This window comes from Protopterus annectens, chromosome 12.part0, assembly GCF_019279795.1.
Source record: "Protopterus annectens isolate FY-2018-M chromosome 12.part0, PAN1.0, whole genome shotgun sequence".
NCBI classification, from domain to species: domain Eukaryota; kingdom Metazoa; phylum Chordata; order Ceratodontiformes; family Protopteridae; genus Protopterus; species Protopterus annectens.
In genome coordinates, this window is record NC_056746.1 from 502,779,431 (window position 1) to 502,793,243 (window position 13,813).

The 13,813-nt window shown below is 36.9% G+C and overlaps 1 protein-coding gene across 3 annotated transcripts in view; it reads right to left on the bottom strand.

Moving 5' to 3' along the window:
* The window catches only part of POLR3E (RNA polymerase III subunit E), an 892,447-nt gene that overhangs the window by 469,785 nt on the left and 408,849 nt on the right, over positions 1-13,813 (bottom strand). For all 3 annotated transcript variants that reach the window (XM_044089628.1, XM_044089629.1, XM_044089630.1), the window contains 3 exons: positions 7,005-7,090; positions 1,412-1,456; positions 1,208-1,299 (listed from right to left, as the gene is read on the bottom strand). In XM_044089628.1, the coding sequence (XP_043945563.1) occupies positions 1,208-1,299; positions 1,412-1,456; positions 7,005-7,090 (223 nt within the window). The remainder of the gene's footprint in view (positions 1-1,207; positions 1,300-1,411; positions 1,457-7,004; positions 7,091-13,813) is intronic.

Consider the following 13,813-nt stretch of genomic DNA (forward strand, 5'->3'; position numbering starts at 1 on the left):
TGATGAAAGGCCTAAAATCAGAGTTGGATTTTAATTATTGCTCTCATAAATTTTAGAAAGTTGCAAGACTAGGTTTTATGTTACCATGCATTCTTCTGAAGGATATAAAGTCCAAAACTCACTTCTTTTATTTAGTGACGTCAATGTGCAATGATTTGCCAGAAAACCACAAATTTTATGAGGAACAGATCAAAGATTTTAGGCAAAACTCTGGACATTCTGAAAAAACAAAAACGTGTAGAGATGCTTGTTATGGTGTACACTCAAAGATGGCTACTGCTAAAGTGGGCTGGTAGCTGAACACCCACCCCTCAGGACCATCTCTTGCACTGTTGCCTCTTCAAACTGCTGAAGCAATGGACAGCACCAGATCATCATCCTTCCCACCAGGAAGAGGGGTACACATCCTCTCCTGCCAAATTCATCAAGCTGCTGTGCCTCTAATCAATCTCGGGTGACCTGAACCAGGTCACAGCTTTATTCCTCCATGCCACCTGGACCAGGTCACAGCTTTATTCCTCTACGCCACCAGACCTGGCAAATAGGTCAGCTTTTCTCACCCAGTTTGGGTCATATGGAATCCATTGGGATGAAAAATGCTCCAGCAACTTTCTAAAGACTTGAAGATTACATCAGGGTAGGAACTAGAGACTATGCTTTTGCTTACACAGACAATACTGCTCTCTACTGTCAGTCTTGACAGAACACATTCAACATGTTAGGGAAGTTCTGGGCAAACTGAAAAGGACAGTGTTATCCAGTAAGGCAATTAAATGTCAAATAGGAATGGCAGAAATACCTTACCTTGGTAACCCACTGAGTTGTGGCAAGATTCAGCAATAGTTAGACTAGAAATTAGCTATACAGGCATTAAAAACACTTGTCACCAAAAACAGGTAAGAGTGTTCTTTAGAAAAGCAGTACAAGTGACTCCCTTACTACAATACCACAAACACTCTTCTTACAAAGATGCAAGCCGGTAAGCAGGTACTATGAAAAGTTCAAGGAGACCTTGAGTGAATCCCATGTAGTAGCTCCAATTAGAATCAATATTTACTGTGCAGGTAGAAGTTTCTTCCCAGACACAGACAAAAGCAGAAGCACTAAAATCTGCACCATTTCATGTCTATCACGGAAACGGAAATATTCATTTGATGAAAAAGCCAAGGACAGATACTAGCATTCTAGCCGAAAAGCAACAGCTTACCATTCTTCATGAGTGTTTTAACTTGGTCTCCGAGAGGCAGGGTTCTCAGCTGTGCCATCGAAAGAACACTGCTAGGCGCAACGGGTTTTGCACTACAATATAAAAAAACAGTCAATTGTGAAGAATTATGGTGATTCAGCTTGCAACAAATGAACAAAGATGGTCTCAGAAGGGAACTTTTATGATACACTGAGACATACTTACATTTCTTCTTCTTCAGGCGGAGGCATCAGCATGGCCAAATACTCACTGCAAGGAAAACAAATTACATACAGACTACAAATTAGAAACTTCTGTCCTTGTGGAGATTAACAAAGCACTACACTTTTACTCGAGCTCTCATTACCCATCAAAAAAAAAAAAAACACTGCTACAAGGTTAATACGGCATACTTGCTTAAAAAGGACCAGTTTACTAACAGCAACTATCCAGGACTGTTGATATTCTTTATATAACCCTCCTCAGCATTTACTTTGTTTGTGCCTTGAAAATAACTGACCATAACATAAGCTATACAGGCTTATAACACTGGCAAATGGAACAGTGTGAATTAACAGCAACATAGACATCTATAGAAGCATAAACCTGAGCTGTAACTCAGCAGTATATATATTGAAAACCATCCTCAATCGAGTATATATTTAAAAATGCTTTCATTTACACCGAAACTTCAAGTTCTCTGTCTTCTCTATGCTGTACAGCAACTTCTCTGCCAGACAGACCTTATTTTCATGGCCAGAACAGCAGCCCTTAATAACCATAAAACTATTAATTAAGAAAGAATACTATGTGTATGTGGGGGTCTGTACTCTCTACCGAATAACAGTTTCACCAAAAGTGAAACGGCCGAGCCGAGAAAAAGTGTGCTAAAAAAAAAAAAAGGAGAGAGAGAGAAAACCATGGGGAAATGTATGTTGGTGAGATTGTGGCATAGTGGGGATAAAGGAATATTCCCTTTTTAGGGGGAGTGTGGAGTGTGTGTGGGGGGGTGCAGGGGGGCTTGCCCCCTTGCGTAAACGTGAGTTCTGTGTTTTTTTTTTTTTAATTTAAAATTTTTTTTTACACTTTAGTGAAGGTGCTTTTTCAGTGAAAAACACTTTCGCTAAAGTGCATTCGGCCCTTTTGGTTTCGGTGTTGTGGGAGTTCGGTAGATAGTCCTAAATCCGTGTATGTACATTTTCTGGTGTGAATTCTGAAGTAAATACAAAAGTTTTTTAAAAAAAGACAATGTGAGAAGCAAAGCATTTAGAATAATGGCTAAAGAACTGCATATATAAACATGTGAAGTTTTTGAGCACTTTCTAATTATGCCCTCAGTTCTCCTCCCGTCTCTTGTATAGAAGCCTATCCAACACTTGATGCTTTATTGGATTCGCAAAATACAATGCACAAGTCCATCTATTAACCCCCAAACTGCAACTACATGCCCTGCCCACATGTTACACAGCCTTAACAGAGACTGCCACCTACTGTATTATATACCAATTCCACTATCAGCGAATACCATTGTCTTGTTCCTCAAACCCAGTACCCGACATCTGATATAAAAAAACTAAACTACAGCAGTCCTACTACTGTACTTTATATGCTACTCAACTTTCTACCACCTTCTGTCTAGTACTTTTCTCCAGAAATGGCAATTTTGTTTCTAGTTCACTTAACCCACTTTCTTGGCCATGCTCTCAAAGTTTGGCTCTTCACCACCTACCTACAAAATAGAGTCATTACAGGTTTTGCTGAAATGAGACTGCATCCCAATGTTTTACAGTGGATGGCAAATCAGAAAAATGTGATCAAAGTGAAATACCACACTGTGTCTTCTTTTCTCTACAGCAAAATGCACACTTAGAAACTGTACTAGAGGCTGTTGAAGTGGACACCTTAAGAATCGCAAGCCAAATTTCTTGGCAGTGTAGTTTGTTCATAAACAAAACATCCAACAGCTACATATAGCCTCTACAGCATTTTTAGCCTAGCTGCAAAAAATAGTCACCTCTCACTTATTTCCATGGCAAATGACAGCTCAGTTCATACGTTTTCCCACAATATTCTCCTTTAAATTTAGAACAAATGTCATAATACAGTATTTGCTGGGATCTGGGATACAACCCAGTTCCATTGGGGGGGTTGTAAGGGTCACTCCTGTAGGAGGAGGTAGATCCCTAACCTAATGAGGGATGAGCCTGGGTCATGATTTAATATACTGTAGTATACTGTACTGTTTGACCTGATCTGGAAACTAATGAACATCATGCAAATGAAGTGGTTGCAGATTCTGAATGTTGATACAAGTGATACGCAAAGCTAGGAAGTTTACTGATGTGTTACAAAGAACAGGGTTCTTGCAGCCAGTCAGTAATTAATAAACAGAATGGTTGGGTGGTTAACTATAGATATTTTTCAAGATTTGTTTTTTAGGAGACCCTCTAGTCTGGTCTTGGATAAAATGAGCTTATTGTTAGTACTAGTACAAAGACAGATAACCAGCCAATGTGAGAGAGTGATATCTGTCAATGTGAAATTACCTAAATCTCTTGTATTACATTTAGTAGGTCAGTTAGGGGTAGAGACATGTCATGTGCAATAATGTCCTGCAACAACTTCCTTCACAACTATTTGGACAATTATACTGTGGAGAAGGGGCAATGATGTAGTAGGAAGAATGTCTGTATGGATGTTATCTTTACATAACAGATAAGGAGGAGCTACCAAAGATGGCTGCACACTGAACAGTGGGTTGCTTAGAGCTACTGCAGTACAAAACCTGAGCAACTGTTACAAAAGCAAATAAAAATCAATTTGAATATAATGCAGTTACTGGCTAGTAATTGCACTTAATAGATGCCAGCAAAGAATACACTTGAAAACAAATACAATAAACTAGAAAATGAGGGAAAAAAGCTCTGGATAGGAAGAACCTAACAGCTGTTCAGCAAAAAGCAGTTCACGTTTCAACTATAGTTCAGGACATGGCTTCCAGTAATTTAGAGGAATACAAGTGAAATGCACTCAGAGGTGATTAAAATAAGTTGCATCCTGCAGGAATACATAAAACAAATGACAGAAATGTTGAAAAAATAAAGCAGCTTTAAGTAGCTAAACTGCACCACCACGAACGATGCAAAAACCAAGAAAAGCAGAAGTGCCAGTACCATCCAATGAAGCAGACAACGATTGTTTTAGCGCTTTCAATCACTTTTAATATTTTGTGACCTTCCTCAGAAACAAACTTTTGTAATTGACACTTCTTTAAATACTCCTACACAGGAAGTTTGTGTTGGACAAGAATTCAAAAAGTTTGAATTCTTTGTGTTGGACAAAGTGGATAACATCAGTTTTGGTGGGGATTTAAATAACATATTAGAGTGCAAAGAGGCTTATTGGCAATTGCACCTGGGAGCCGACATGCCCCCAGGATTAAATGAAACAATAAATCTAAAATGTTTTTTACTGTATAGGTAATTAAAACTGTTTTGTACATTATTCAGCATATATTTAGATAATTTTTAATGGATTTGATATGAATTCATATGTATTTAATCGTAAAGTCTATGACAAGCAGTGATGTAACTTCCTGTGTAGGAGTATTTAAAGAAGTGTCAATTACAAAAGTTTGTTTCTGAGGAAGGTCACAAAATATTAAAAGTGATTGAAAGCGCTAAAACAATCGTTGTCTGCTTCATTGGATGGTACTGGCACTTCTGCTTCTCAGCTTTAAGTAGCTATTCAAATAAAAAGCTGTAAAAAAACAAGGTTGAAATTATGGAAAGACTGGCCAAACATGAACATCTACTCAAGAACAACTTTTTCAAAAACATAGTGGAGTCGGAAGATGCAGTACACAGAGAAAACCTAAAGTACACCACAGAACAAAGAAGGAACAGACTACATTTATTTTATGAAAGTACTAATTATCCACCAGACTGGTGATTCCAGCACAAGATTAGTTAACATACACGGAACATCTCTTGAATGCTCCAAATCTGGCTAGCGGGAAGCAGCAGAGGCCTACATCAGTAAAGATGCAGCCTTGCCTGACAAAACTCTAGAAGAAGGGAAAATATTTAAAACTGTGGACACGAGTGCTTCTATAAAGTGATTTTTTTAAGCAACAAGTTTATCCCAAAAATCAGGGAATGGTAAGAGGCAGATGTGACATTCAAGATGCTGTATATCCAGGTTCTTCAGGATATTTTTTCAAGTGGATCAAATACCTTTTTGCAGCAGAACAGGCTAAGGAAGAAAAAGTTTAGGCAAAAAGAGTAAACCTGCAAACTGAAAGGGACTCCTCCTCAATCTTCAGACAAAACCTATACAGAGATTTTGCCATTTAAAAAAAATTCCACTGTTAAAAAGAAAAATCCTTGAGTGACATAAAAAAGCGCATGAAATGACCAGAAGAATCAGCCATATTTTGGATTTGAACTAGAGACTGGTGTGCAAGGAGATAGATTGCGAGGAGCAGGAAGACAGACAAACAACAATGTAAAACTAGTAGATAACTGTGAGAAGTGTAAAGCATCACACGTCTTTTTGACACAAACTGTGGTTCTACAGTTGTAGTGGATGAAAAAGACAGTCTGTTGATTATGTTAAGCCACTGGAAGAAATGTAAAAGCACAAGTCCCACCTTATGTCACTCATGTTTAGGAGGGCACTGAAGGGACAAACTAGTAATTTAAGTAAATCAGTTTTGTTAAGATATATATAAACATTTCTTTAAGTAAACTGTATGTTATCCAGTAAAATGCTCTGTAGAGTATGCACTCATACAATGTAATGTAGGGGTGCTGTAACAGTGGCTGCTGTATATACTAGTGACAAAAAGTACTTTTTATTAAGTGTAATGTATCTAGGCTTTACACTAACAAATTAAGGCTGGAAAGGAGCATGTTAAAGTTAATGTTGTGATCTTGGGGTGCTAGGGGATACAAAAAAGTATTAATCGTTAATTAAAGAACTTCCACTGCTCTTAAAGTGGTAGATGTCTAGATTCATGTGCTTAAAATATTTGTAGCTTAAACTAAGAAAACAGGCTTAAACAAAAAACTGAAAAGTATGAAAATGGTAATCTTCTTTGCACTTGCACAGTTACTATTTATTTCATTAGCACCTGCTTTTAGTTGGAAAGAGTCTGCAGGTGCAAGAATTCAATCATGACAGATCTCAGTGGATCTCCAGGGTACAATATAATAAACTTTTAAAGGGATACTGGCAAGAAGTTCAGTGAAAATAAATGAAGTCTGACATTGTTGGAAATGAACAGCTGTACAAGGACTTGCTTTATATGGGTCATTTTGCAGGCAAAGCAGCAAACTGACTGCTGCATGAGTATAGGCATCTTTCTGCAGGTACATTATGCCCTTGCAACTATCTTGAGTACAGCATACTTTTGAAAACAGCTGCCATTTGACAGAGCATATTTCTTGCGTATGGCAAACACTCCAGAAGCCACTTTGGATACATAAAAATTATTGTATTCTGGCTAGAAGGGCAGACAAATCCGTGTTTATGACTAAGCAGTAACGATCACGCAAAGCAAGAGCGTCATATAATCTGGCCTGGTAGCTGGGCAATTTTCTTATACCAAGTCCTGATAAGTTAGATACAGGAATACATACTAAAATTACTGCAAACAGTAGTTTTACATTACCATTACATTTCATTATTAATGCTAAAACACATTACTAAAAAGATGCAGCAAGTCAGCAGTCTACATTGTTGTCTTACCAAATGTGATCTGCATTATGGCCAATAAAAGAAAATATATATATAAAATAGACAAAGTTCATTTTACCTCGGAGACTTGATTAGTTCAGTCATTTCTGCCATGCCTGAGGCTTGACAAAACAAATACTGACGTTCATGCTCAGAACGGCTGTCCTGTAAAAATAAATAAATAAATAAAACAAAAAGTTTTCATGACTAAAGGCACATCTATTCAAAGGAACCAAAGTGACTTGCAGTCTTAAGTCATAAAACAGAAATTCAGATCCCTGTTCAAAACACACTCAAGTCATAACAGTTGCAACATCTGAAACAAGTACAGACTAGTAAGGCTACACTGTTAAAAATGCAGCCTGCACTGATGCTCCATCTATCAGAACTAAAGTTACGATGCTGAAAATAGGTACAGTAGCATTTACTCTCTAAACTGCCTATTTAATCCAATTCAGGATCGAGGGGGTACTGAAGCCTATGCCACCACTCAAACAGAAAAGGAAGGGAAATTCTGGATGAGTAGCCTATCAACATGCAGAAATGCATACAAGCAATTTGGAGGCCCAACAGTTTACCTATGTTAACGGGATGTGACAAACATATAGCAAAACACAAATGGACACAGAGCAAGGATGTGCAGGCTTCTAGAATAAAGCACCCAGCAAAGAAACAAACTAAAAAAAAACAAGCACTATGGTGCAGCAACTCTTATTAAACTGTACATATGCTGCAGTGAAACACTCAGCAAACAGCTGTACTACAAGCGGAGAACTTCATATCAAGCATGAATTGAATACATAATCATAAATATCCTGTTTTAGTAAGCTTTGTTTACTCTCTCTGCGTAAGACTGAAGTTACACTTGGCACAAGGAAGCAGTTAATTGCAGTTAGAAAGAAATAATGAGAGTCTTCCACAGAAACCTTCGCTTCCAATGATTATTTATGGTGTAGTTCTTTAGAAACATGTACACAGACAATTCCATAAATAGCCACAAAGATGTAATCAAACTAGCACTCTTCATGGATTACAAACATCTACTTCAAGTCCTACTACTTTTCTACTGAAATTTTAATAAAGTTTACAGATGAATACTTATCAAACTAAACTTGTATTATAGATCTTAACTGGCTTAGAAAGGCTATACAAGAGAATATAAACTGCATAAAAATATTTAACTGCTAAATAAAGAAACAGAACAAGCTATTAACAAAGACAGAACAAAGAAATAATTATGCACAAATACTGATTTACTACATGGAAAATGTCATTAATTCAAAATATCATGCTCATATGTCTAGTGTACTACACATTGTTCTGATCAAATTTTAAACTTCTTAAAAGAGAATCGCACCCACAGACTAAAAAAAATGTTTATTTCATCATCGTTGGGTGTTTCCTACATTTTAACACTACTCTGGGACTATTTAAATGTTTTTAAATATTTTTATATGTAATTTCTGAGTCTGACCACATGGGGTCTAGCATCGTGAAGTAATCCTGATTGTTTAGCCTGCCTCTAGGTATCACCACAATGCAGTGCTTGCCTTTAAAATTACATCATGCAGGCCTCTTTCTTCCTAAAGCTCTTGTCACTGCACTGATTTTACGTGCATACACTGCTGTCTTTTGTCAGTTTTAGGTAATATTTCATGACATTCAATGACTAAAACACAGTGCAAATGCCACAGAACAGACTTTCAAAGTGTTTATTTTACTGCTGCTTTTTTTAGAATGGCTAAATTGTAGCATTTTGTGAAGCCTAAATTGTACTACAACTCATCTCCCATTCCCCCTTCACACTTGACTTCCCTAGCTGTCAAAGTGCTATGGGTAATTTGAGCAGTTACCTGCTGTGACTGACAGCTCACCGCAGGAGACTCGACTCTTATACTGTTCCTTGTTCTAGCCTTTACTTTCTGTATGGGTAAGGGAAGGACCAGGGAGCTGTGACATCACAGCACGGGTGGGTTTGTTAAGACAGTCATGGTGATGTCAGTTTGAGGAGGAGAATTGGCCAGAAAACTACACGTATTCATTGGCCTTAACAGCATCAATGATTGGTAACTGCAACAAGCTTTTCCAAGGCAGGACAAAAGTTTTTTGAAAGTGAAACCACCGCAGTATGCTAAGGTACTGTTCTAGTGGATAGAGACAGTCAATTTAAAATATTTTAAATGCTGTACTACTGTTTTATTCATAGCAGGGACTGTAAATAGAAAGCAGAAAGGACAGAGAAGTTGAGCTTTTAATAACAGAATTCCGTTGTCCTTTAAGCAATGCTTTGATGGTCGTAAGTGTTGGCTTTTTTGTATACATCATGTAACACATTCTTCAAAAGGAGGAAGTGACTGGTTTTTGCAAGAACCACCTACAACAACTACATTAGATTGGATTTAATAGAAGATAGCACAGAAGCATTAAATAAAACCAAATGTCTACAGACTGCAAAAACTACTGCTCCCTACTTAAAATGTAATCAAACTTTTGACATTCTGCAAGTATGAGCTTAAGTTATTTCCAAAGCCCAAGACTATTACTGCTACACGTTTTAGCAATCTTGTGTTGACTTCAGATGTCAGTGTGCAAATTTGAGCACGAGACTTTAATATAGTTTCTTTTTTTTTTTCTTAAGGTTAAGAAAGGATGGTTCAATTATAACTGAGGGATATTTGCTCTATAATACAATTTAAAGTAACAACAGCAATTAAGATTTCAAACTAAATACATTTAATAGGGTGGCAAAAGTTCTAATATTTGGGTAAATGTATCAAACAATTTGCTTGGACACTGAACTGTAAAATTTCTACAAGTTGAATATCAGACCAGACACGTTCCTCAAATGGAATTTGATTAAATGTTTTGTAAACAAAATAATTTAGAATTATAAACCAGAATAGCAATTCACTATACCTCCATAACATTATTTATACTTGAAATAATTGAAAACAAAGTGCTTAATCACTCATTCATTCTCCTATTACACTTTTAATGCAAACTTGCCCCAGCATTCAGTGAGAGCAAGGCACAGAATCCTGAATGGGCTGCTAGTCCATCACAGTACATTCATAATGCATATGGCATAACAGGGGAGGTCATCGTGCCTCTTTACTCATCCCTCGTCAGGCCCATAATAGAGTACAATGCCCCTTTTGGGATGTACCTTACCAGACACCTGCAGCAACTGGAAAGACCCCAAAAGTACCTCACCAAGAGGATCAAAGGGCTCAAACAGATGCCATATGATGCCCGGTTAAAGAAACTCCAGCTCTTCTCAGTGGCATACCGCCTGCTCAGAGGCGATCTGTGCCTGACGTATAAAGCCACGTCCAACCCGGAATTAATGGACATGCTGCACCTCAGAAAATCCAAATCCCATCGAAGCTCTGGCTCGAGAGACTTGAACCTCAGCACTGAAATAAATAGGACATGCTGGAGGGACAGATTCATAACCCAGAGGCCCTTTCACTCTGGAATAAAATCCCAGTCCAGGTTAGGCAGAGTCCCGCATTGACTCTCTTCAAGAGGAATCTTGATGAGTGGATGGGAGATCGTAGGTTTACCCCGGGTATCACTTCTGTGTCACTGTTAGACAGAGGCACAGTATACTAACCTCGAAAAAGGGCATAGCAAAATTAATTTAAAATGGGTGGCGAAAGCCAAACACACTCTGGCTAGGCTTATAAATGCCCTAGGGCAGATAGCCTAGTATGAACCTATGATGTGTACAATCATTTGGTATACACACATTACTATTAATAGTCCTCTAGACTCTCACATATGTTATCTCCTAAAGCTTATAAAGCCCTGGTCAAAAATGTCCTTCTGCCTAAACTAGAATATAGACTTTCTATACTCTATCCACCTGCATACAACACTAAATGATTGCAAGTTAGTAAGAATAAAAACTGCTAGATTCACCCTACTTGTTAACTCCATGGAACAGCACTGCAACCTTCTAAAAGGCCTGCATTTGTCTCCTACAACTGAAAGACACATGCATTTACTAAGCATCTTGTTATATAAAATTCTAAAAGGATAGTATTGTTCCCCTCTCTAAAAAGAAAACCCCTGATAAGGAAGCAGTCATATTCCCTAAGGAATACTCAAGGAGGGCTTAATTTTACTTAAATGTTCCCTCTTTTAAAAAAATAGTCATTGATGAACACAGCAGTCCCCAAAACTGGGCCACCTCTCTGGAATAAACTCCCTGCAGAAATAAGGTATCAAGATATACTGAAAGGGTTCAAAAAATCTAAACACATTTTCAGTGAAGTAGCCTTTATGGAATATGGATACAAAAAAAATCACCAACTCACTTGTATGACTTATTTAGAAAAAAAAATAACTATTTGAATTGCCCAATTCCAGTTAACTCCTTATTTGCTCCATACTACTGCACATACTTCTAATGTAAACACTTTTGATATCTATATTTATATTGTGAAATATTTGGTTATATTCTTTTGCTAACAAGACCCAATGTAACCAGTCAATTGTTGAACCATGTATTATAAGTGCAATAAGATCTAATATTTGTTGTGTTCACCTTAACTTTGTGCTCAGGATATCACTAGAAAGTCTCCAGAACAGCCCACTAACCAGGTTACCAAATAGTGAATACATACATTTCATTAACATCCCTCAAATCAACACTTTATATCCAAAATTTCTTTAATAATCTGAACTCCAAGAATTGTCCTGTCAAACTACACTAGTATCTTATTTCTCTACCCATATTCACCTTTATTTCCTTCAGATACATCAGATACAGACATTAAAGAAATGTCTTGTATAGTATAGCATTTGGCAAAATGTCCCATTTACTTGAATTCTTAAGTAAAACAAAAATAAAATCATAAGGGTTTACATATTATTCCCTAAGGAACGATAACTGGTCTAGACTGGACAGAATTTACATTTTACAGGAGTGTGCATTTTTTAAACTTTGTGACCCAGCCAATAACCAGTTCAGATTATGCATCAATAAAACCCAAGATAAAGATGCAGACTAACAAAGTAAAAATAAGACCTGGCACTTTTCTACTTACTTCTTAAAGACAGGCATTTAAGGAATGGGTAGTGGATATTACTGTAGAGCTATTAAGGAAGACAAAAGTTCTTCAGAACTGAAAGTGAGTGGGATAAAATGAAAATGGAGTTTAAAAGAGGGTTGCAATCCGACAAAGAAATATGGGAAAGTAGCAATACGAATTATTTAGAAGGGCTGACAAAGGTTAAAGTACTTCAGAATAAGGGGAGGGAATCTGACATAGCAAGAGGAGGATTAAATGCAGTGTGCAAAAGGGAGTACTTGGATAATCTGTGTGACCTTAGAAATGTTCCTATTAAGTAACTATTTGTGATAACTCCAGACCACAAAAACATTTAGTAGAACAATGACCACAGACAGAAAGTAAAAATGCTTGTTGCCACACACAATGCATACGACAAGAAATAATATGCAGAGATCCTTTTGAGTTACGAGAGATTTCTGAATGTTATGAAAACCTGTATAAAGCAGAGGATTGTGGAAAACAAAAAAAAGTACAAATGGAAATATTTACAGAAGACTTAATTTTGCTGAGGTAACAGGAAGAAGGGGTTCAACAATTAATAGTCAAAATAGAAGTGAGGACATGAAAACTAATGTATAACCAATTAACAATGAAGTCTCCAAGAGCAGATGGAATTCCTGTGGAAGTTAGGAGGGGAATAGAGTAATAAAGATCTGGAAGGTTGTTTAACAGTATCTAAGAAAAGTAAGGGGGGGGGGGGCAGCATCTTGAAAAAAAAATCCTCCAAAAATGTGATAAGACAAACCTGCTAAAAATACCAGGCATTTCAGGAAACCAGGCTTTCTTTAATGAAACAGTCCATGAACCGTTAAACATCAAACTATTTATTACAATATATTAAAATTGAGCACTTTCATCTTGCATACGGTCAAACTTCATCAGATAAAGCTATTGTTTAAAATGTCTGCTTAAATAAGACTGCTATTCTTAGATTTTTACAAAAGATTTAGTATTACTTAAGTATTTGTGTGTTATACATATATGTATATCAAATAAAATGGAGTTAAGAAGGTTTAATGGTTTGTTGAAGACGAGAATGACCATTTTTTTTTTTCCTTTTGCAGTTTTGTGTTTGTACTGGGTCTAAGTTAAACTGCTGGTCATGTGATTAGGACGGTTATTTAAGCAGGCACTTTAAACAATGGCTTTATCTGATAAAGTTTTACTGTAAGCAAGATGAGAGAGCTCAATTTTATTTTATTGTAATAAATAGTGCGTTTAATGTTTAACAGTTCGTGGACTATTTCACTGAAGAAAGCCCGGTTTCCTGACAGGTCTAGAGTTTTTTACCTTGGAAAGAATACTGTGGTAGCTGCACTGCCCAGAGAGGTTAAAGATCCTTCAGACCCAACATCGTATTGACCCCCCCTTCAATTTTAAATCCATGACTACAAAGTGTTTATCTATATTACCTGTGAGAATGGCAAAGTGTTGACAAAAAGGATAGCTATGGATCAATGTGGTTTTGCGGAGGGAGGCCTTTCTTTTGATTAGGAGCCTCCAGACCAAATTAAGAGGATGATACAAACTATACTATCTGGCTAAAATGATGGACCTGAAGAACTCAAGGGCAAAGGCGAGAGAAAATGTTTTAAGGTGTTATTTACTTGATTTTTAATTAGTATCTTGTATAAAAGGACATTTTAGGATTTTAATACTTTAGGAAGGTATCATGCTTCACACAAAAAAAAAATATTTCAAAACAGAGGATACATGAAGAGCATGATTTGTTTGCTGGGTGAAGAGTCCTATTTGCTAAGCAAAACAGGTAAAAAGAAACAAAAAGTCTTACTGGATAGGCAAAACA